Source organism: Ctenocephalides felis, unplaced genomic scaffold (genome assembly GCF_003426905.1).
Source record: "Ctenocephalides felis isolate EL2017-DRISC unplaced genomic scaffold, ASM342690v1 CF-g0.4_SCAFFOLD_03572, whole genome shotgun sequence".
NCBI lineage: Eukaryota > Metazoa > Arthropoda > Insecta > Siphonaptera > Pulicidae > Ctenocephalides > Ctenocephalides felis.
The window spans coordinates 35,926,607-35,951,926 of NW_020539726.1; the positions used below are offsets into that span (position 1 = coordinate 35,926,607).

General features: G+C 28.5%; 1 protein-coding gene and 1 pseudogene across 1 annotated transcript in view; both read left to right on the forward strand.

Moving 5' to 3' along the window:
- Positions 1-12,150, forward strand: part of LOC113388428 (transmembrane protein 94) — a 28,488-nt gene extending 16,338 nt beyond the window's left edge. The window contains 13 exon segments of the mRNA XM_026625806.1: positions 2,105-2,301; positions 3,413-3,541; positions 3,610-3,759; positions 6,301-6,406; positions 6,467-6,595; positions 7,002-7,109; positions 7,875-7,970; positions 9,069-9,191; positions 11,036-11,203; positions 11,319-11,550; positions 11,620-11,713; positions 11,788-11,937; positions 12,027-12,150. Coding sequence (XP_026481591.1) covers positions 2,105-2,301; positions 3,413-3,541; positions 3,610-3,759; positions 6,301-6,406; positions 6,467-6,595; positions 7,002-7,109; positions 7,875-7,970; positions 9,069-9,191; positions 11,036-11,203; positions 11,319-11,550; positions 11,620-11,713; positions 11,788-11,937; positions 12,027-12,099 — 1,755 coding nt within the window. The 3' untranslated portion in view covers positions 12,100-12,150.
- Positions 12,151-15,912: 3,762 nt separating this feature from the next.
- The window catches only part of LOC113388429, a 16,747-nt pseudogene continuing 7,339 nt past the window's right edge, over positions 15,913-25,320 (forward strand).

The following is a 25,320-nucleotide window of genomic DNA, read 5'->3' on the forward strand; positions in this document are numbered from 1 at the left end:
AATCAAAAGAGGCCATAAGTTTGGATAAACAAATATTTTATATCATGACATTTTTGTATAGTTTTGATAATGATATATTTCAATACATTTTTTATATATAAATTAATAGAAAGATATTTCTATGTTTTATAAAAATGTATTAAAATATATCATGAATCGATTTTAAGAAATCATATATGTTCGGAAGATATTAGTGGGGAATGATACTGATTAGTTTTAGGTAAAGATCGACAATGCCGTTTTATTGTAATTAACTGTTGAAAGAAAAATTTGCCGATTTTTACTTTTTTTATAGAATTCTAACTCAAATTTAATAAGAAATCCATCAGTTTTTTGAAAGGATCCAATTAGATTTCCGGTAAAAGATTCTACTAATGAGATTATTATTATGTTCTTATAGAATTCCAGCTTAATTTTAATAAGAAACCAGTCAGAATCGAATTCTATTTGTGGACACAACCAAATAAGATTTCGGTAAAATTCTAATGATATTCTGATAACAATCTAATCTGATACCGGTAAGAATAACATAAAACTAAAATATCATACAATAATCTAAAATTTGTCAAATAAAATAATTATATTGTAAAAGTATTGTAAAGCTTATTAAAATACTTATTAAATTTTTAAAAATACTTGCAACAAACAAACTAGTTATATTTAAATATCATTAAATTTAACTAATTATAAATAAGTTTATAGTAAATAAATTAAATAATAAATAAATGAGTAATAAAATAGCTAATAATTAATTAAATTATATTAAATCTATAAAATATTGACTTAAGCCCTATTATAATATTATTATACCGACGGCTTGTAAAATAAATAAATAAAAACCTAATGAGATTCTTATAGGGCTGTTATTCTTATAAGTTTATTATTCGTATTAGTTTCCTATAATATTCTTTTACACTTTCCGCAGGATAAGTTATAGTAATCGCAAAAAAATCGAAAATGAAAATTTTTATATATCTTTTATATTATCTTTATATGTATGTGTGTGCATGAGGTGTTTTTGCATAAGGCACGTCTACTGTTTCAGAGGAATGGAGCGCAAAGGGTGTAAAAATGGTCTTGCAGTATTTGAGAGAACGGAACACCCGATTAGATTAATTCAAAAAACATTTTACTTGAGTAGACGGTGCCCAAAAAATGATTTTACAGAAAATTTCGTAATTTTGAAACTGTTCAAGAAAAAAATTCGAAATTTTCAAAAAAAAATCAAAATTTTCAAAAATAATCAAAGTTTCAAAATATTCAAATTTTCGAAATTTTTCATTATTTCAAAAAAAAACTAAATTTTGAAAAATTTCAAAAAATATCAAAAGAAAATATTTCTTACAAAAATCTCAGAATATTTCGAAGTTTTCAATAATTTCCAAATTTTCAAAATATTTGAAAAAAAATGTTTGTTCTAAAAAAATTTCAAACTCTTAAAAATGCCATACACCACTAATCTTATATATAAAAATGGAACGCAAAATGTGTTGGTAAGCGCATAACTCAACAACGCCTGGACCGATTTGGCCAATTCTTTTTTTAAAATGTTCGCTGAAGTTCAAGAATGGTTCTTGCGGCGACAAAAAATCGAATAATTGCCGGGAAAACCCTAAAAACAGCCATTTTCTCTTTCACATACAAACGTTTTTTAACTAAAACGTAGAATCTATTTGAGCTTTATTGCTATTATATAAAGTACTCTTCCTAAACGATTATTCGGATTTTGATAAATCTTTCTGAAGTTTGTTAAGGAAATTTTCTAACATGTATGTGATTATAAAGTACTGGTATGTGGGAAATGGAAAAAAATTAAAAAATCGACATGTCATTGTTTAAAGCAGTTTTACATTTAAAATCGCTCATATTATAAATGTATATGCATTTTGGCGTAAAGAGTAATTTGAAAAACAATAATTATTATTTTTAGATAAACGGTAAATTTTTATTAATTTTTTTATTAATTTTTTTATTAATTACCGGTTAATTTAAAAAACGGTAATTAGTATATTTTATTAAAAAATTGTAGACATGGGTGCAGGACAACGTCTGTCGGGTCATCTAGTTATTAATAAATATTATTGAATTAATAATTTCTTTCCAGGTATTTCTAGGAATGATCACCATGCAATATCAAGCCCAATCAGATATGGTGGACTTGATTGAACAATTGGAAAGGGCTTGTATTCGATTCGTTCATTTTAGCAAAGAAAATGAATTAAGATCGAGAGTATTCAGTGAAAAAATGGGACTGGAAAGTGGCTGGAATTGTCACATTTCTTTACTTAGTGAAAAACAAAGGTAATAATGAAGAAATTCTTACAAGGAGAACCTCAAGTTCACACTTCTGGGATTTTGCATGGTGATAGAGTTGATAGTCACTGTGTAAAATATTATAGGCCTAGGAGAAGTAGTTTAATTATAAAAATTAATACAAGTTTTTATGATAACTTTCCTTCACTGTATCATTTTCATAAGTTGAGTCTTTATTTGGTAACAAAATCTATCAGAAACTTTCTGATGACGTCAGGCGTCAGTGATGTTCTCTATTTGCTCAAAAAATTATGATTGTTAGAAAAAATCTAAGGTATAATGGTTTTGTAAACACTTTGTCAATTTTTTTGTAATAGGAAAATAACAAATGGCTCTTTTACTAATAAGGAGAACTTGAGGTTTCTTTTTGTGGGATTTTGATGAAACTTTGCATGGTGATAGAGTTGATAGTCCAAAGGAATTGTTTGAAATATTATAGGTCTGTGGGAAATAGTTTGATTATAAAAATTAATTAAAGTTTTGAAAAAGTAGAAGCGAGTGCCTAAACTGACTGAGCTGCCAGGACTTAGTAATAAGGAACTCTAGTCTATTTTTCGCAACTTTAAGTAATTTTTATTATCAAACCACTCCCCACAGGCCTATAATATTTTACACCATTCCTTTTGTCTATCTTTATCACCATGCAAAGTTTCATCAAAATCCCACAAGACTAAACCTCAGGTTTTCCTTGTCAGTAAAAAAGCCATTTGTTATTTTTCTATTACTAAAAAAATTGACAAATTGGTAAAGCTATTATACCTTGTTTTTTTTAACAATTATAATTTTTTGAGCAAATAGAAAACATCACTGACGCCTGACGTCATCAGAAAGCTGATAGATTTTGTTACCAAATAAAGTCTCAACTTATGAAAATGATACAGTAGAGGAAAGTTACCATAAAAACTTGCATTAATTTTTATAATTAAATTAGTTCTCTTAGGCCTATAATATTTTACACCATTCTTTTTGACTATCAACTCTATCACTGTGCAAAGTTTCATCAAAATTCCAGAAGAGTAAATCTGAGGTTCTCTTTGTTAGTAGTATTCAACAAATATTTGTGCATATAAAATTTTAAACAATTTTTTTTTTATCTTAGTGAAGGATCTTCTCCAGCAAGTAGTCCAGACAATTTAAAATCATCCGGCATGATTAATATGAATAAAGAAGATGAATTATTGGCGCAGGATTTTGTATATGATGATAAGAATGAAGAAGCAATACCCATGTATGTATTTAATATACTTATAATTATATTTTGGTGATAGAAAAGGTAAATTATGTTTTTTTTTTTAGGTGCAAGTTAGAAATATCCAAGCAACTTAGTAGAAGTTCACCAGGTAATATAAATTTGGAGCATTCGTTAGTTAAATTCTCTGAAAATATTGATGGTAAACCAGATTGTGTTGATAGTAGTATTGAAGAGCAACTGCATTCTAATATAAGGTAAGAAAGATTATAGATTTTTTAAATTAAATATATATATATATATATATATAATCTGCATCTACATATATATATATATATATATATATATATATATATACATATATATATATATATATATATATATATATGTGTAGATGTTATAGTTATATAAATAAGCCGGGTTTTCCTTCCTGACGATATAACTCCAGAACGCACGTACCGATTTCGACAATTGCTTGTCTCGGGCTCCGTGAGGTTTATAACTAAAAACATTAGTGGTGCATGGCATCGTGCCTTGATGCAAATTGCTGAAACTTCACGCACCGTAATTAAATATTCGAGTAATGACATTAGTGAGAATTATCAGAATTATGCTTGCAATTAAGTCAACGAGCAATTCTTGCCGCAAATAATAATGATGTACACGCACTGAAGTTCGCCATTCAATCAAATATTGCTGGCGATTTAGTGACATACCAATGATTCCGACTGGTCTTCCGTTTGACTTCAAACGATTGCAATTTCCAGTTCGCCTTGCGTTCGCATGTTTTTTTAAACAATTCCGAATTTTTAAAAAATACTAAATGAAAAGTTACAGTTTTGGGCAAAGTCCACGCGATAAAGCGATGTATAGAGAAGATCTTCTCCAAATTTGAAGTAAATTGGTTCATTAGAACCCGAGATATCCTTAGCGCCAGCTCGAAAAAAGTAGTTCCGAGAAAAACGCGTTCAAAGTTTTGCAGTCGGTCGGACCCGAACCGAGGTCACGTCACTAAAACGGCTATAACTCAGGTAATAATAGTAATTTCGAAAAATCCTTTTAATGACATATTTTTGAATAACTAAACTTTGAAAATTGAAAAAAAAAATTTTTTAATTTTTTCAAAATTCTACAGTAGAATACCCCCTTAACGTCAGACCAAAAAACATACTAGTGGGGCGCATGGCATCGTGCCTTAAGGCAAATTGCTGGAACTTCCCGTACCAAAAATTATTTTTTTTAAAAAGATTAACATTTTTGAAAAAAATTTACTCTGAAAAAATAAATTTTTGAGAAACTATAAATTTTTGACAATAACTTACTTTTTGTTGAAAAATTTATTTTTACATATTTTGGAAATTCTGAACTTTTTTTCAAAGCAATCGCACTGCTTTAAATGCATAGAGACTAAATATTGAAGCGTGTAAGCGCCGCGTCGTCGTCTAACGGATAAACACTGGTACGGATTCCATAGGAATGCAAACAAGAATTATACTTATTGTTAAAATCTCAGTCTAATGATTATTGTTGAGCGCCAAATGGTATTTTTTTTTAGTTTTTTTACTATATCTCCGAAACCGCTAGACCTGCATTTATGAAAATTTGATAAGTGTTCATCTTGTTCAAACAAGTAAAATGTTTTTTGGATTATACAAATCGGACGCTCCGTTCTCTTAAAAACTGAGTTACTGTTTTTTGCACTTTTTGCCCCATATCTTCGGAACGGCTAGACCTGCCTTCGCCAAAGACTAATCAGCACGTCTCCCTATCAATAGAAATCGAATGTTTGTTAAACCATTCAAATCGGTTGATCCGTGCGCCCGAAAACGCGGGCATACAAAACACACACACACAAAACACACACACACACACATCCATTTTTTCTGAGGTATGCCAAAATGTTCAGAAACCTTCAAAACGTCGAGAAATGCAAAAATTTTTGATTTCGATTTTTGGACGATTACAATGACTTACCCTACGGGAAGTTAAAAATGTGGTTTACCAAAAAGCACTTCAATGAAACGAATAATTTGCGGTTTCATTTTCATTTACTCAGAGAAGTTCAACTAAAAAACAATCGGAATAAATTCATTACAATTACTATATATACTATATATACTATATATATATATATATATATATATATATATATATATGTGTGTGTTGATAGTTTTGTCGATTGGAAATATTGTGCATCCCAATCGTCGAATTAAAAAAAGGTTAAAACAGAAAAATTCTTTACTACATTAAACGTTTCGACACGTAATGTATGTCATAATTTCATTTAATCTTAAAAAAAAAAAAAACATTACATAGATAACAATAGTTGATATTGAATATAAAAATATAAAAAGGAGAAAATTATATACATACCGAACCAAGAAAAACTCAAAAAAATTATATAAAATTTATTGAACACTAAACTTATGCAAAAGAACATAACTAATAATAATTAATAAAAGACAAATTAAAGGAGCACATATTGCACTCCTAATATTACGTGATGTTCGCTCGCTGTGCATAGTAACGCAAATGATTTCAAGGTTACGCGCCACGTGCGGCAGAGTGAGTGGATGCGGGGTGAAAGATACAAAAGAGGAATGAGAAACAGAGAAAGAGATATAACGAACGAAAGATTAAGAACTCTGCGAAGACACACATTAAGTTTCGAAACATTTAATAGAATAAAGAAAATAACCTTTTTTTAATTCGACGATTGGGCTGCAAAATACTTTAAATATATATATATATATATATATATATATATATATATATATATATATATTTACTTTTTGCAGTAACTTGCAAAATGATGAAAATGATCAAGAAGCATGGAGATCTTTGAGCTGCTTAACTGATAGCACAGAACAATCAGCACCGGTTAACTTTGACATGTCTAACAGGGTAAATATTTATTAAATTTTAAATATTTTTTATATAAATCCATTACTATTATTTATCCAGGCAAAGCTTCCAAGAGGCATTGAAAATATTAGACCACATATAGAACAAGTCGATAATGTTCCTTTGCTGGTGTCTCTTTTTACAGACTGCACGGCTGATGTTACCAGGGAAATGTTATCGATAATGCAGGTAATAAAAGATTGAGTCTATGTTGTGTTTTTTGAAGAAAACTGTATAAAATTTTATACACGGTTCAAAAGCGAAATAACATGAATATCATATATAAAGAAAGTATTACACATAATAGAATAATAAAGTTCTTACTAAAACTCCACAATTTTGATTAAAAAAAAAGATTCATATAAAAAAAACTGTTCTTCATTGTATTCTTTAATCAAATATTTCAAATAAAGTCAATTTTTTTCAAAAATTCCAAAATCTTTCAAAAATCTAAGTTTTCCAAAGTTTTTTTTAAATTTAGTTTTTGGTACAGGAAGTTCCAGCAAATTGCCTTAATGAAAAAAAGGGGTAAACTAAGCAGCATTAACCGGGGTTTTACTGTATCATATTAACTTGTTTTTTTTTTCTTTTTTAGGATTATGGTGAAATAGTAGTTGTACTAGGTTCTGCTGGAAATTGTGATAACATGGCAGTGTTTAATCAAGCTGATTGCAGTATTGCTATTGAGCCATTATATCCTCAGGTAAAATAATAACACTCTTGACCCAGCAAATTTTTAACTAGTGGTGTATGGCATCGTGCCATAAGGCAAATTGCTGGAACTTTCCGTACCGTAATATTAAATATATTATTACAAATACTGTAGCTTTCATCATTTTTGCTATCTTGTTTGTTATATCTGAGCAAATCAAATGTAAATCATAAATCATAAATCAATTTATCTCCAGAACATTAACAATCGTCATTTCATTTCGAATTCAATTTCAAAAAAAAAAAACTGAAACACACAAAATTGAAAAATTGCTCCCGTATAGTCACAGTCTAAACGCACTTGGGTAAACATTTGTACCAGAGCGGCGATTAGACTGTGCTTAGCTCGGGTAATATTTGAATTTTTAATCCAAAATTACAAAAATATTTTATGGAAAATGAATAAAGATGTAATAATTCTTTATCCTCAAAAGCAATTGTTTTGTCCCCGTAACGGCCGGACCTGCCTTCGCCAAAAACTAATGAGCACATCTTCCTATCAATAGGGATCGAATGTTTTTTAAACCATTCAAATCGGTTGATCCGTGCGCCCGAAAACGTGGACGAAAAAATGCCGACATACAAATCACACACATCTATTTAGTTTCTGAAGTATGTCTTAAAAATGTTCAAAAACCTTCAAGACGTCGAAAAATGCAAAAATTTTCATTTTCGATAATATATAATAATATAATAAATAATATAACTGATTAATATTTAGTTTATTGCATAAGTTTTTTTTTTTTTTGCTTTTTAGATTTGTCAGAGTATTCCTCCATTTAAAGATGATGCAAAATGTATTTCACCAATATATCTAAGCCGTCAGCTGAATTCTTTATCCTGCTCACTATCAGTAAGCTAATATATATATATATATATATATATATATATATATATATATATATATATATTAACAAAGTCTAATAATCGGGCATAACATCAATAAAAACATGATTTTTTTTCAAAAATTTATTTTAAATCCATACATTTCGGCATTAATCCTAGCCTTCATTCAGTGGAAACTAAAAATAAAATAATTAAAAACCAAAACAATTCTCGTTTTGTCTATCAAATAAATTGTTTAGATTGTAATTTAATTTACATAGGAGAAACTAGCCAGAACCTGAATAAACGGTTACAACAACATAAAAACAATTCAAAAAACCCCAAACAATTCAAAACTGTACTTGCAGACCATATACACACTTTAAAACACAATATGGACTTTTCTAATCCGACTGTACTACAATTTGAACAAAATTTATTTAAACGAAGAATTATAGAGGGATCTTTTTTAACTATTTATAACAATAGAACAATAAATAAACGGAATGAACTTAACACACTGTGCGACACATCTCTTTTATTTAGATAACATTTCCAAAAATTCTTTACAAAACAATAAAAGCGTTTGCGCAAAGGATTCGCAATTCGTTCCACACATGTGTAGAATCTTGGTAAAAATATTTCTTAAAAAATGTCTTTCTCCATTATATCTTCAACCAGTCTACGAATAACACACTATCCATTTGTGATTTTTTCAAATCAGTATTTTGTGAAAATATTGTGTAATTTCAAGTTAATGTTTATAATACATAGTGTAGTGCATTACCAGATCCTAATACAATGGATTATTAAAATTTTCCAATTTAATACTAAGATCTACTAACTGTAAGTACTAATTACTATTTTATTTTTTCTTTTCACTCCAATTCAATTGTTTTAGTTTTTAATTTTATTTTTAGTTTTCACTGAATGAAGCCTAGGATTATAGCCGAAACGTATGGATTTAAAATGAATTTTTGAAAGAAATTCATGTTTTTTATTGATGTTATGCCCGATTACTAGACTTTGTTAATACATATGTCAACATCAAATTCAGAATCATACAATATATATATATATATATATATATATATATATATATATATAATCAATTATTTTTTTAAAGATAAGAAGAGAAGACACTATATCATTATTTTTAATAATTTGTCAAAGTAGACATTTTATGCTGTGTTTATGGAATGCTGTGCAATTTTGGGTTTCTTCGTGTTTTATGATAAGTATTACACAGGTAAGAATATATATCTTATATATAAAATTCTTTTTAGAGTTTGTCAAAGGAAATTGTTAAAATTTAATTAACGATAAAATTATAGTAATATTGCATAAATAAATGGCAAAAATTACAAAAAAATCACTTAACATTGTTTGACATTGAAAACATTTGCTAGAAATGTTAATTCACTTGGAATCTGAATTTAGCTGAAATTATGAACTTAGATAATATTAGAATATAATATACAAGACTAAATGTAATGTCTGCATTATAATTGCCAAACAGCAGGTGAGATGTGCCAGAAAATAAATAATATAAGACACAGTATAGAGTTTGGCAGATGAAATTATATATTTCAGTTTAATGAATAACGCAACAAGTCCAAAATTGCATATACATTATTTTTTTTAACTTATGCACGTCGCTCTTTGGTTTGCTTTACTAAATTATTTAACAATACAAAAAATACTTCTACTTATTACATAAATGATTTAGAATTTTGTTTCATGTGTCAAGAACTCTTTTGTTTGGCATTCAACATGGAATATTTAGTTAGTTGATCTTAGATTGAAAAGTGCACATATGAACTAGATTTTACAAATTAATTCACCTAAGATTTGAACATAGACAATAATGTTTATTAAATTATTAGTAGGAAAACTGTACATTAGAAATTATAATTGCCAAAAGACAACTAATATGAAAACTAGCTGTAAGTGGAATTCTGTCTTAAGGCAATTAAGGCATTGTGCCTTAAGGCAAATTGCTGGAACTTCCTATACCAAAAATTATTATTTTTTTAAAATACTCTTTTTTGAAAAAAAAATTTTTTTATTTATTTTTTTTTTTTTTTAATTTTTTTGTTTCTTTATTTTGACATATTGTGGAAGATCTGAACTTTTGTTTCAAAGCAATCGTACTGCTTTAACTGCATAGGGACAAAATATAAAGCGCGTAAGCGCCGCGTCGCTGTCTAACGCATAAGCATTGATACGGAACCCATAGGAATGTTAACAAAATGTATACTTATTGTTAAAATCTCTATAAAATATCTGATAATTTGATGTGCATTTGTCTAATGATCATTTTTGACCGCCAAATGACTCATTTTTTTACTTTTTTCTCCATATCTCCGAAACCGCTAGACCTACCTTTATGAAAATTTTATCGATTCTTCATCTTGTCAATACAAGTGAAATGTTTTTTGAATAATTCAAATCGGACGCTTCTTTCTCTTAAAAATTGAGTTACCGTTTCCGGCACTTTTTGCCCCGTATCTTTGGAACAATTCGACCTGACTTCGCCAAAAACTAATCAGCACGTCTCCTTATCAATACGAATCGAATGTTTTTTGAATTATTCAAATCGATTGATCCGTGTTCCCGAAATCGTCGACGAAAATTTGTATCCGCACATACATACACACACGCACATACATACATACATACATACATACACACACACACACACACACATACATTTTTTCTAAGGTATGCCAAAATGTTCAGAAACCTTTGAAACGTAAAGATATATAAAAATTTTCATTTTTTATTTTTTTGCGATTACTATAACTTGCCCTACGGGAAGTTAATTATAGACTAAATTATTGAAGCAATTAGGTTGCGTGGTAAAATCAAGTGTGATATAGTTCTTTTCGGACAGCAGATATTATATTATTTTTTCTGAATGTTTCATTCTGCTTATGCTAAGACCATAAATGAATCACAAACGCAGGATCTCAAATAGTATATTAAAAAGCATGTAAAAAATTGAGCTTTTGAATTATAGACAAGGGTACATGACAACGTCTTTCGGGTCATCTAGTATATATATAATAATAATGATATTTATTTTTTTAGGTGCTGGCAGTCGCTTTGGGTCTTTCACTACCACTAACATTAGGAAACAGCTTATTTCTATCGTGTTTTATTATACCTTTAATAAGCATCAGCCTAATGGCTGAAAAGGCTGATTCGAGTGTAATGCGCAAAGCCACAGGAAAGAAGTTTATGAAAATCAATATACAGGTAATATGTAAATGATAACTAGTGGTGTATGGCATCGTGCTTTAAGGCAAATTGCTGGAACTAAATTATTAAAAAAACTGTGCAAAACTTGATTGAAATATATTATTTTTTTCAGATTATTATATTTATTTTATGGTGTTACGGTGGAAAATTTATTCCAGCAGTGTTAGGAGTATTGTTAACATACTGCTCAGCAATAAATAACGAATGCAAAGATACAAATATGTACAATTCTACAGTACAAATTAGCAATACAATAAACAAACTAAACATCGATGATGCTTGTAATGTGGATATAATTAAATTTGCGCAACATTTAGCATTATTGTGCATCGTCTTATGCTTAAGTAATTGATACTTACAATGCACTTGTAATTATTATATAACTATACTCATATATTTACTTATATTTTCAGTTACAATATCGATAACCTTTGTTCACCGCGAGCACTCTATTATTAAACAAAGTCCTATTAATAATCTATACTGGGTTGGAGTCATTATATTTGTGTATGTATATATATATATAAATAGATTTAGTACTACAATTGATATAATATTGTTAATGCAAGTTTATGTTACAGATTTATATTACATATAGTTTATTTATTTCTTAATTTAACCACTTCAAATATTTATTATTCTGCAACGTCTTGGGTTGCATGGACGTGCTGTTTTTGTACACCTTTGGTGGTGTTTTTTATATCGGAGGTTATTAAGTGGCAAGAAATAGAGTGAGTAGATAGTAATATATAATTATTATATATATATATATATATATATATATTTGTATACTGTTTCAAATGTTTGTTTTTTGTTTTAGGACTAATTCTAGATATCAGAAAAGAGCACGACTTGATTTTGGTACAAAGTTAGGAATGAATTCTCCTTTTTAATTGTTTTTTGTGGAGTTAATAAAAAAGACAAAACAAAAGGTGGTTTATATAATCGTAAATTATTTATTATGAGTGCAAAAACTGAATCGTACAAGTCATATTGTAAAAATGTTTTAACATTGTTACGAGTTAGGAGGTTAGTAGCTCTAAAAGATGATTATACTTTCAATATTTTTGAAAAAAAATTTATTTCAAAGAATGATATAACTATAGTCTTATAATTGCAGATTTGTAAATCATATAAATATTACATGTTCAATAAGAACTCACATAAAATAGTTGTACTAGACAATCGATGTCTTCATAACCTTAAACTTAAACAATAAAGTTTATTTTTAATATAAATTATATTAATAACTTACCAAAGGAGAAGTTTATATTATCATTTAAAATCCTTGGTTACATGTTTACTTGACGTTTAGAGTTATTCTGAATCCTTTGACACCAAAATTTTGTGGGACAAAGTTTGAACTTTTGTCGATGTTTTCTCAAAAACTGTTGCACCAATTTTAAAAATATAAAAGTCATTCGATAATGGTTCAACCATTTTGCCAGTATAGTTAAATCTTACGACATTTTTGTATATTTTTGTGTTTTGTACTGATCACCATTGATGTCCAGGCTTTGAAAATACATTTTTAGAACACGAAGTGGAATGAACTGTACTATAAATTATACTATTAACACAATTGCAAATACACTTAAGTTTGTTTAGACGATATTTGTTACAAAACGCACTTATTTTAGTTTTTCAACAAAAACTTATAACAGTCGAAACTATTATGGCCGCCATTTTAAATTTGTTAAATCAAAATTCTTAGTGATAAATCTTCTTATTAATGATTTACACAACTTACACTTAGTTTTAAATTTATACTATTTTATTGTTCATTTATATTATTTATACAAATTACACTCAGGTTTTAAATAAGTTTAGAATTTTATTATTTATCATTTAACAATTTACAAACTTCATCATTTTTCTTTTTGCTAACTTCAGTGTAATCAGATTCATATATTTTTCATCTACATTAGTGAACTTTTTTTTAAATTAATCTGCACAACAAAATACGTCATGTTAATTACAAATATATTAAAAAATGATGCAAAGTGATGAATTATATGTGATAAAATTATCTGTTTATTGTTTTGGAATATAAACCGTTATAAGGTAAGAAATAGTTTTTGGCAGTTGAATATTTTATCGTCACCATTTTAAAAGTTGCTAAATCTGAATATTTGTTCATTAATTCCATTATTTATTCATACATGCTACGAGCTTAAAGGCAAAAATACACAAATTAATATAATTTTCAGTAAAATCACAATGGCAAAAAAAATTTATTCCCTTCTGTACGCACATAAATGTATACAAAATATTTATTATAAGCATAATTCTAACCAAACAATATAAAAAAATAATTATAATTATATAAAAACTATTACTCGTTTATAAATAATTGTGTATTGCTAAATCTGAATGTTTATTTCAAAAGAGATCCGATTTGGCAGTTTGTATTGTAGTTCCAGCAAACTTCATCAGTTTGAACAAATATTTTTCAGCTTGTGAGTGAACTTTTTTTTATTTTAATCAATTTTCACAATGAGCAGTAACGTTATGTATTTTATAAATTACATAAAGAAATATCTAAAACTAGTGGTGTATGGCATCGTGCCTTAAGGCAAATTGCTGGAACTTCCCGTATCGTAATGAAATATTCGAGAAATTTTAAACGTTTTCAAATATATTATTACAAATACTGTAACTTTCATTATTTTTACTATCTCGTCATATCTGAGCAAATCAAATGTAAATCATAAATCAATTTATCTCCAGAACATTAACAATCGCAACTTCATTTCGAATTCAATTTAAAAAAAAAATAGTTGCCTAATTTACACAAAATTGAAAAAGTGCTCCCGTATAGTTACAGTCTAAACGTATTTGCAAATAATTCTGTGCGACATTTTCATTTATACTGCGCTTAGCTTGGCGGCATTTTCACATTTTTCAATAGTTTTTTCACAAAATTGGAAAAGTCAGTCAAATCAGCACATCTCCTTATCAATAGGAATCGAATGTTTTTTAAATCATTCAAATCGGTTGATCCGTGCGCCCGAAAACGTGGACAAAAAAATGCTGACATACAAAACACACACAGATTCATTTAGTTTCTGAGGTATGGCAGTAAAATGTTCAGAAACCTTCAAAACGTCAAGAAATGCAAAAAATTTCATTTTCGATTTTCGGCCCATTACTATAACTACCCTACGGGTAGTTAATAATAAATATGATTGTGTTAAAATAAACATTTGAATATAAACTTCTACAAGTTAAGAAAAAAATTGAATCATAGTCCCAGAAAAAATTGAATTGAAACGTCATATATTTCATAAATTACATAAAAAAATTCCAAAATTATAAATATGATTGTGTTACATTATGTGAGCAAACAAAAGTTAAATCTGGAATAGTTTGAATATGGCGCGCTTTATGTTGAAATTCTTTACGCATATACAAATATACAAAATATAATATTATATAATAATATTTATAATTATAATATTGTACTCGTTTATAAATTCATGTATACATTTTGTATATTACAAAAGATTTATTAACTCTCATTTGACAGTTCCCATTTTAGTTCTAACGAACTTCACTTGGTACAAATATTTTTCAGTTTGTGGGTGAACAATTTTTTTAATCAATTTGCACAATGATAAACGTCATATATTTTATAAATTACACACAAATATCTAAAATGATAAAATACGATTGTGTTAAAATTAACATAAGTTCAACTTTTTCTTACCTTGTAGAAGTTTATATTCAAATATTTGAATATAAACTTCTACAAGGTAAGAAAAAGTTGAATCTGGAATAGTTCGAACATGGCGCGCTTTATGCTGAAGCTCTTTACGCTTATACAAATATACAAAATATATATTGCACAATATAAATATAATTTTGATAATATAAATAAATAATTAACAAAGACAACTATTACTCGTTTATAAATTATTGTGTACATTTTGTCTATTACAAAAGATTTATCAACTCTTATTTGACAGTTCACATTTTAGTTCTAACGAACTTCATGTGGTACAAATACTTTTCAGTTTGTGGGTGAACTAATTTTTTAATCAAAAACGTCATATATTTTACAAATTTCACAAAAAATATCCAAAATAATAAAATGTTTGTGTTACATTTATCATTTAAATTCAAACAGTTACAAAGTGAGCAAACAAAAGTTAAATCTGGAATAGTTCGAATATGGCGCGCTTTATAAAATCCTACGCTGAAGGCTTTTTATGCACATACAAATATACAAAGCATAATAATATATAATAATAATAAAATTTTATTATTATAAATAAATAAATATTATTTGTTTAAAGATTGTGTACATTTTGTCTATTACAAAAAATTTATCAACTCTTATTTGACAGTTTCTATTTTAATTCTAACGAACTTCACTTGGTACAAATATTCAGTTTGTGGGTGAACAATTTTTTTAATCAATTTGCACAACGACAAACGTCATATATTTCACAAATTACATAAAAAATATCCAAAATAATAAAATATGTTTGTGTTACATTTATCATTTAAATTCAAACAGTTACAAGAGCAAAAAAAACGAATCAGGATTAGTTCGGGTTGGCGCGCGCGCTGTACACAAAAACCTGCGCACAAAATCTGCGCGCGCCATAACACACGGGTGCATTTTTTATTCACATCTTTTGTTTTCCCATTGCGATTTTCATCGTAAAAAATTAGTGAAAAGTGTTGTGCACAAAATAATTATGGATATTAGTGAATGTGTAAGCATAGATCTGTACGCAGACGACGGCGATACAGCTTTCGTTGAAGATTACAAAGAAAACGACGTCGACATTTACGAAGACGTCATACTATCAACAAGTGATGAAAATATTTTGGCCGGCCGGGAAAATTCTCCGAGTGAAAAACAACAAGTCGAAGATAATGTGAAAGTGCGTTCGAGTGATTTTACAGGACGCAGACATCAATTGTATGTGGGAAATTTAACATGGTGGACTAAAGACCAGGACGTTCATGACGCCATTTTGGATTTGGGGGTAAATGATTGTGTTGAGGTTAAGTTTTTTGAGAACCGGATTAATGGTCAGTCCAAAGGTTTTTGTGTGGTTTCTTTGCTGAGTGAAGATTCTGCACGTATTTGCTTGGAACAACTGCCTTCAAAAGACTTGTATGGGCGTAGGCCTATGGTCACGCACCCTACGAAACAAGCTTTGACTATGTTTGAAAGCCAGACGAGAACCCGTACAGCGCCAACGAATTCTATGAAACTTTTCAACGGGAACTCATCAACGTTGTACAGCCCCATGCAAAGACTACCTACTAACTATTTAATGATGCCACCACCACCAACCTATATATACCCTTACAACAGGCGCTTCAGCAGGCCTGATGTAAGATTCAATGTACCCCCAACCGGTAACATTTGGGGCTGTTTGCCAAATGGTAAACAATATATCAACCAACCAAATAGTATTCCTCCTGAAGACCCTTATCTGATGGTATCTACAGAATGGATAGACGAGGAAGCCTCCTACGCCGAAGCTATTTACGAAAAAATCTTACACAACAATAGAAAGATCAGTAGCACCGCCATTGCTAGGGCTGTTTCAGAAACTGCTTCGGGGGACTTCCGAAGTGCTATCGACACTTTGCAGACTGCCCTGGCCCTTATTAGGGACTCCCAGACTGCTGATGATGATCGGTGCAGGATTATTATAAGTTCTTTGCAAGATACCTTGAACAGTGTGGAGAAGAAGGCTTCGGAGAGACATTCTTCGAGGACCAGGGACAGACATCACGAGTCCCACGATTCTCCTGATCGGTATTGTTTTTTTTTTTCAATTTTTTTGTTTGTAAAATATTAATAAAATTGCAATGTCTGTTTGTAATAAAACTAGTGGTGTATGACATAGTGCCTTAAGGCAAATTGCTGGTACTTCCCGTACAATAATCAAATTTCGACAGTTATGTATCATAATATATTGTTAGAAAGTCCATATAATTGTCAACAAATCTGTGTATTACATTTTATTACGTTGTGAACAAAATTATTTTATAAAAATTGCTTGAACTTCCAAATGTGAACTTTTAGTTGCTTGTAGTTACAAGGAGTCGATTTCAAATCCGGTTGCATTTTTTTACGTTTAGAATAATATCTTTGAAATTTGTTCTAACATATATTGTTTCAAAGGTAATAAAATTAACTACAAATCTGTGTATTACATTTTATTACGTTGTGAACAAAATTATTGTATAAAAACTGCTTAAACTTTCAAATATGAACATTCAGTTGCTTGTCGTTATAAGGAGTCCATTTTTAATTCGGTTTATATTTTTTTATATTTAGAATTATATCCTTTGAATTTGTTCCAACGCATATACAGTATTATATATTATTTAAAAGATGATAAAATTATCTACTTACCTGTATATAACGATCTTAAATGTCTGGAACAAAATTAATTTAAAAAATTGGTTAAACTTCAAAAGTGAACATTCAGTTGCTTGTCGTTATAAGGAGTCGATTTTTAATTCGGTTACATTTTTTATATTTAGGATAATATCTTTAAAATTTGTTCTAACATATATATAGTATTATATATCGTTTAAAAGGTGATAAAATTATCTACAAATCTGTGTATTACATTTTATTACGTTGCGAACAAAATTATTTTATAAAAAATGTGAACGATTCACTTGATCGGTATTGATTTTTTAAAAAAAAAATTTTGTAAAATAATATTTATAAAATTGGAATGTCTGTCTGTAATAATTAAAGAACTTTCCGCACCATAATTAAATTGTGAAAAAACAAATTAATTAGCAATAAATATTGATCAATGGTTAATAACATTTGTTTTAAATACTTGCAAATAAGTAATTATAATTACTATATATTTTATCGTTCATATATTATCACACAAAACACTTAAGAATGTTTACATTAACAAGAGATGCCGAATGAATCCAACTGAGGATATATTTCTTACGATTAGAATAACGCATATGAAATATATACATTTTCAAAATGAATTGTATACTTGAAGTATAATACTTTGTAGATTTTTGTAAATTCTGGAAAAAAAATTGGTGAAAATTTTGATATTTGTTTGAACCGTATAAGTAAGCTTTAAAAATTAAAAATCTTGGTACGGAACAAAATTGTAAATAAATTAGTACTCATTTTTAAAATCTGTATAAAATTAAATATGCATATATTTAATGATCATTTTTGACCGCCAAACATTCACAGTTCAACAGTTTTCTGCTGTATCTCCGAAACGCTTGGACCTGCCTTTGCCAAAAACTCATCACCACTTTTTCCCAAAATTGCAAATTGAATGTTTTTTGAATCATTCAAATCGGATGCTCCGGTCTCTCACAAACTTAATTGCCATTTTCTTCACTTTTTGCCCCCGATCTCCGTGAAGGTTGGAGCTGCCTTTGCCAAAAACTAATTACGACTTCTCCTCATCTTTACGAACTGAATGTTTTTTAGATCATTCAAATCGGATGCTCAGTTCTCTCAAAAACTCGATTTCTATTTTCTGCACTCCTTGCCCCGTATCTCCGAAACGGCTGGACCTATCTTTGCCAAAAACTCATCAGCACATCTCCCTATCAATAGGAATCGAATGCTTTCAGAATCATTCAAATCGGTTGATCCGTGCTCCCGAAATCGTCGACGATATTTGTATTCGCACACACACACATCCGTTTTTTCTAAGGCATGCCAAAATGTACAGAAACCTTTGAAACGTGAAGATATGCAAAAATTTTCATTTTCGATTGTTTGCCGATTACAATAACTTACCCTACACAAAGTTAAATAACATTTTATAAAAATTTTGTCTGTACGTTTAGGTTAAAATCAGAAACAACTGTACCGATTTTGACGAGACTTTTATTTTTTATTTATTTATTAATTGATGTAAATGGGCGTAGAATACTTTTATTTTAGGGAAAAAAAATCTTTTGAATTTTACAAAAATATATTTTAGATTTTTTGGCTTTTGCATTTTATTTGAACTTGTCTTAATCTTAAATATTGTAATAATCTTATATATGGGCCAACGGTAACAGAAACGATAAAAAAGCTCTCTTACCCTTCTTTCTTGGTACTAAAATCTGTGAAAATGCCATCAGATTCTTTCTAGGTTTGTTATAATGTATAATACGTTCACAGTTTTAGTATCAAAAAAGAAGTATAACATTTATTTATAGTTCTTTTTTATTCATGTTCATGTTTTTTTCTAAACAGAAGTATGTATTATTATAAAAATTTTAAGGGCTCGTAATTTTTTTTTTAATTTTTGTGAAATACATAATCGAAGTAAAATTGTATACATTTCAATACTTGTGTAACCTCTAAAACGTAAAGATATGCAAATATTCTTATTTTCGATTTTTGGTCCATTACTATAACTTACTCTACGAAAAGTTAATAAAATAACCTATAAACAATTTATCAATTTCAACGTGAATTTGAAGAAAATGGAACTTAATTTATAATTATTACTTAAAAATATAATTATTATAAGTTATCCTACAGGAAGTTGAAAATATTAAAACCTTCTTATGAATATTAGACAATGTTACAATATTTTATAATAATCTAATTTATTTGAAAACATATTCCTCGAACATTTCGTCACGGTACGGGCAGTTCGAGCAATTTGCCTTGAGGCACGATGCCATACACTACTAGTTTATGTATTAACGTTGCTATTATTTTTCACTAAAATAAATATTTTTAGATTAGATTTTTTATTTTTTTAATGTACATTTATTAGTTATGATTAAAATAAAGTCAAATCTTTCTAAAAACATGAGAAAGACCAAAAAATACATCGTACACCAAATTCTATATATAAAGATTTTTTTTTCATAAATTTATAGACCGATTTTGCTGTAAAATAGACTAACGTTATGGAAAGGCCATGTTACGTAGCACTTTTCATATAAAATGGTACTGAAATATGTTAAAATGCAACTGTGGTTGCTGTGCGGTCAGGCGTAATAGATACAAAACCTAACTTACAAACATTCAAAAGACAATCTTAACATAAGTGCATCTCTCTGATTTGTTATAATAACATATGAGTGAAGTTAGATTTTATGTGCGAAGCGCCTGACTGTACAGCAACTACATAAGACATTGACAGTTTTTAGTACAATTTTAAATGAAAAAGTACTATGTATCATAGCTTTGCTATAACATTGGTCTATTTTACAGCAAAATTGGTACTCAAAATCAAAAACCTTATGTCATCGAAATATATAGGCCATACCTTTATTGTTTAACTTTTTTAATTTCCCGTAGGGCAAGTTATAGTAATCGCAAAAAAATCGAAAATGAAAATTTTTATATATCTTTACGTTTCAAAGGTTCCTGAACATTTTGGCATACCTTAGAAAAAATGGATGTATGTGTGTGTGTGTGTGTGTGTGTGTGCGTGTGTGTATGTATGTGCGGATACAAATTTTCGTCGACGATTTCGGGAACACGGATCAACCGATTTGAATAATTCAAAAAACATTCGATTTGTATTTATAAGGAGACGTGCTGATTAGTTTTTGGCGAAGGCAGGTCTAGCCGTTCCGAAGATACGGGGCAAAAAGTGCTAAAAACGGTAACTCAGTTTTTAAGAAAACGGAGCGTCCGATTTGAATAATTCAAAAAACATTTTACTTGTATTGACAAGATGAAGAATTGATCAAATTTTCATGAAGGCAGGTCTAACGGTTTCGGAGATCTGATGAAAAAAGTAAAAAAAATGCCATTTGGCGGTCAAAAATGATCATTAGACATATGCACATCAAATTATCAGATTTTAACAATAAGTATAAATTTTGTTTACATTCTTAAGGGTTCCGTACCAATGTTTACGCGTTAGACAGCGACGCGGCGCTTACGCGCTTTGATATTTCGTCTTTATGCAGTTAAAGCTGTACGATTGCTTTGAAAAAAAGTTCAGATCTTCCAAAATATGTCAAAATAAAGAAAACATTTTTTTTCAAAAAAAAAAAATTAAAAAAAAAATATATATATAAAAAATAAAGTTTTTTTTTCCAATTTATAGTTTCTCACAAACCTTATTTTTTTTGGGTAAAATTTTTTCAAAAATGTTAATCGTTTTTAAAAAAATAATAATTTTTGGTACGGGAAGTTCCAGCAATTTGCCTTAAGGCACGATGCCTTAATTGCCTTAAGACAGAATTCCACTTACAGCTAGTTTGTATTAATATGATGTCTCCATAATATAAAATATGGCACCAAAGATTAATATTTTTTATGTCCTTTACCCAGCCGGAGTCGCAGACACGCTAGAGCCTCCTCCTCAAACGACTTTGGAAATCGATCGACGTCGTCGCATCATCGCGACGAAGTCGACGATCGAAGCAGCCGAAGACGTCGTTACAGCGACGAAATGGACTGTACTGACGAGGAATCCAGGTCGTCTCCTGGTTTCAGGAGGAGCTCCTACCAGGATCATCATAGGAGAAGCGATCATCGAGATGGAGATCGGAGACCCCATGACAGAGACCGAGATCGAAGTGATAGGAGACGATCTCGAAATTGAGAGACATCAGATATCAGATAAGTGCATGGAATGGATAGTAGACTGATTGTTGGTGGTGGTTTGAGTGGAGTGGAAAGGACAGATTTTGTGCCAAAAAATTACCAAAAAGGAGACTCTATTGACGAGCAACCTGAAACTAAATAAAAAAAGAACTCTACTGACGAGCATATTAACAATGATTTGTTATCATTTTCCAAAGTCATTCTGAAGCGTTTGATACTGGAATTAAAAAAGTAAAAATGTCTTCAAAAACGTTTGAACCAATTTTAGAAATTAAAACTTTTTTTCTTAATTTTTTCTTTTTTTCTTAATTTAGTTTGCTCGTCAGTAGAGTCCCTTTTCATGTCTTAGTTTGCTCGTCTAATATAATATAACATTTCGGCTGTGATACTAATAAGTTATGTATGTATTTATTGAAGTGTATTGGGTGTAAGAGGTTTTGGAAGAATTATATTGCTTTTTTGAATGTTTTTGGTGTGTTTTTATTATAATTACAGTAGCTGTACACAGACTGCTAATCCTTCATATGTTTTACATTTTATAAAGTGTCAAAAGATAGAACTGTGACGGTGACGTCACTAGATGAACGAGTTTTGCCGACAATCGTGGAACACTCCCCCGATTGATTAAATATAATATCCCCCGTCATATGTCATATAATAGTTAATGTAATTCAAATATTATCTGTGATAGTTTTATTTCAATATAATGGCAATAGTGGATACTGATAATTTTGTAAGAATTTTGATATTAATTGTACATAAAATCGAATCCACTTGTTAAAATCGGTTTATATATCATTAGGTCCAAGCATATGACGTTTAATCAATCTGGAGAGTCCGCGATCGTCAGCAATGTTCGCTCAGTGACGTCACTATCGTCTTCTATCTTTTGACACGTGGTTGCTGTGTTATACTTATAAATAAAAAATGGGATTCTGTTACATCTAGTTATCAAAATAGTGCACGTATCTTTCGTGATTGATTGTTGAGATGTATTAAGTGCATCATCGAGTGAAATATCCCATTCAGCATCCTTATATATAAAATAGAATTATAACATTAAAGGGCCCTTTATTAAACATTAAAGGGGAATATTAAATGCTTTCTAGCAGATTAGTATAAATACTGTAATATTCATTTTTCGTATTTTATAGACAAAATATAAGAGCTTATAAATTGGATAATAACTTAATAAAAAAATGAACAAAACTTGATCAAGCTGAGATAGAATGAAGGATTTAACTTATATTTCTAAGAATTTTATGAAGTGAACCGTGAAATTAAAATTATTCATTCAAAGTATATAAGAGTGAGTTTTAAAATTTTAGTTTTAGCGTTAAATTTAAAATCCGAATCATTTCTGATATTTAGAAAAAAATGGAAATAAAAAAAAACTAGTTGTGCATGGCATCGTGCCGTAGGCAAATTGCTGAAACTTCCCGTACAAAAAATTAAATTTAAAAAAATATCACTTTTTCTTTGAACTTTGAAAAAAAAGAATTTTTGAGAATTTTAAAAGTTTAGATTTTTTTTTTTGAAATACTTGAATTTTTTTATACTTTGAAATATTTTGAAAAAATTTAACTGTTTTTCGAAGCAATCGCGATGCATTGGCTGCATAGAAACGAATCGAAGCGCGTGAGCGTCGCGTCGCAGTGTTACGCATAAGTATTGGTACGAGACTTATAGAAATGTGAACATAATTTTTTTTATTATTAAAATAATTATAAAATGTCTGATAAATTGATCAGATCATTTGATTTTTGTCCACCAAATGCCATTTTTTCAGTTTTTTTATTGGATCTCCGAAACCGCTAGACCTGCCTTCCCAAAAATTTTGTCGGTTGTTCATTTCGTCAATTCAAATCAAATGTTTTTTAAATTATTCAAATTCTGCACTCCTTGCTTCGTATCTCCGTAACGGCTGGACCTGACTTTGCCAAAAACTAATCAGCACATCTCAATATCAATACGAATCGAATCATTCTAATCGGTTGATCTGTACGCCCGTACATCCGTTGAATCGTCAACGAAAAATTGTATCCACACATACACACACTCATCATTTTTTTCTAAGGTATGCCCAAATGTTCAGAAACGTTTGAATCTTGAAGAAATGTAAACAAATTAATTTTTGATTTTTGGACAATTACTATAACTTACTCTAAGGGAAGTTGAAAATAACGAAATATATTAATTTATATATTATTATTTAATTAATTAATTTTGGAAAAATCTTGGTTACAGGATTTTAGATAAAATATGAATGAATTATATTTTATTAAAAAACAACAAAAAATAACAAAATATATATTATCAAAATCAGATATTCAATTCAAAATCAAAATATTATGCTATTAAAATTGCACAATTATATTTTACACATTGAAATGACAATTTTGGGAAAATCCAAGTTTCTGGTTTCAAAAAAATTAATAAGTGAAAATGAATTAACGGTTCAACAATTTAAAAAAAATATTATATAACTAAATTAAAAATTAAAATATTATATAAACTTTCCACAATTATATTTTGTATTAAAATTACAATTTTGGGAAAAAACAATTTAGGTTCTTGAAAAATTAAAAAATTAATAAAAACAGGAATTAATGGTTTGAAAATAATATATTTTATTAAATAACAAGAACAAAAAAAACAACAAAATACTATGTAAAAATTCAACGATTATATTTTACACATTAAAATTACAATTTTGGGAAAAATACAAGTGGTAGGTTTTGGAAAAATTAAAAAATAAATAAAAATAAGAATGGATCCATTCTTTTTTTGATATTTACTTAAAAAATATTTTTGTCTTTTTTAAGTAAATATCAAAAAAACAAAAAAATATTATTTTACGGTTATATTTTATAATAAAGTAACAATTTTGGAAGAACTTGAAGTTTTATATTTAAAAAAAAAATAAAAAATAAATAAATAGAACTGATTGGTTTGAATGAAAACCAAGAATATTTCATTTAAAAAAACAACAAAATATATTCTCAAAATATGATGTTAACATTGCGCAATTAAAAATTATATTTCATCTTAAAATTACAATTTAGAAAAAATTCAAAAATTTCTGGTTTTCAAACAAATTAATAAATTAAAATGAATGAACGGTTTTAAAATTTAAAAAATATTGAACAACAAATAACTAAATTAAAAATTAAAATATTATGCTAAAAATTGCACAATTATATATTTTATATTAAAATCAAAATTTTGAAGAAAAATTCAAGTCTTAGGATCATGTGTATCAACCCTTAGGCACATTTTTGTTCCTTTGAAAAGTGTCCAAAAAATACATCACAACAAACAAAGGTACAATTCTAATTAATTTAATTTATACAGGTACAATACTAAAACTAAAGTTTCAATCAATTATCACAATAACAATAAAAACAATACAACAAGTCTTACATAATTTTTATTTCAGATCCGAACACATACAAGGCCAAACCAAACATTTCTACCTTGATAATTAACCTATTAAATATAATACCATATACAGAGGACGCTTCTACAAACACAAAAATATAAGTGAGTCATTTCATTCTCAACA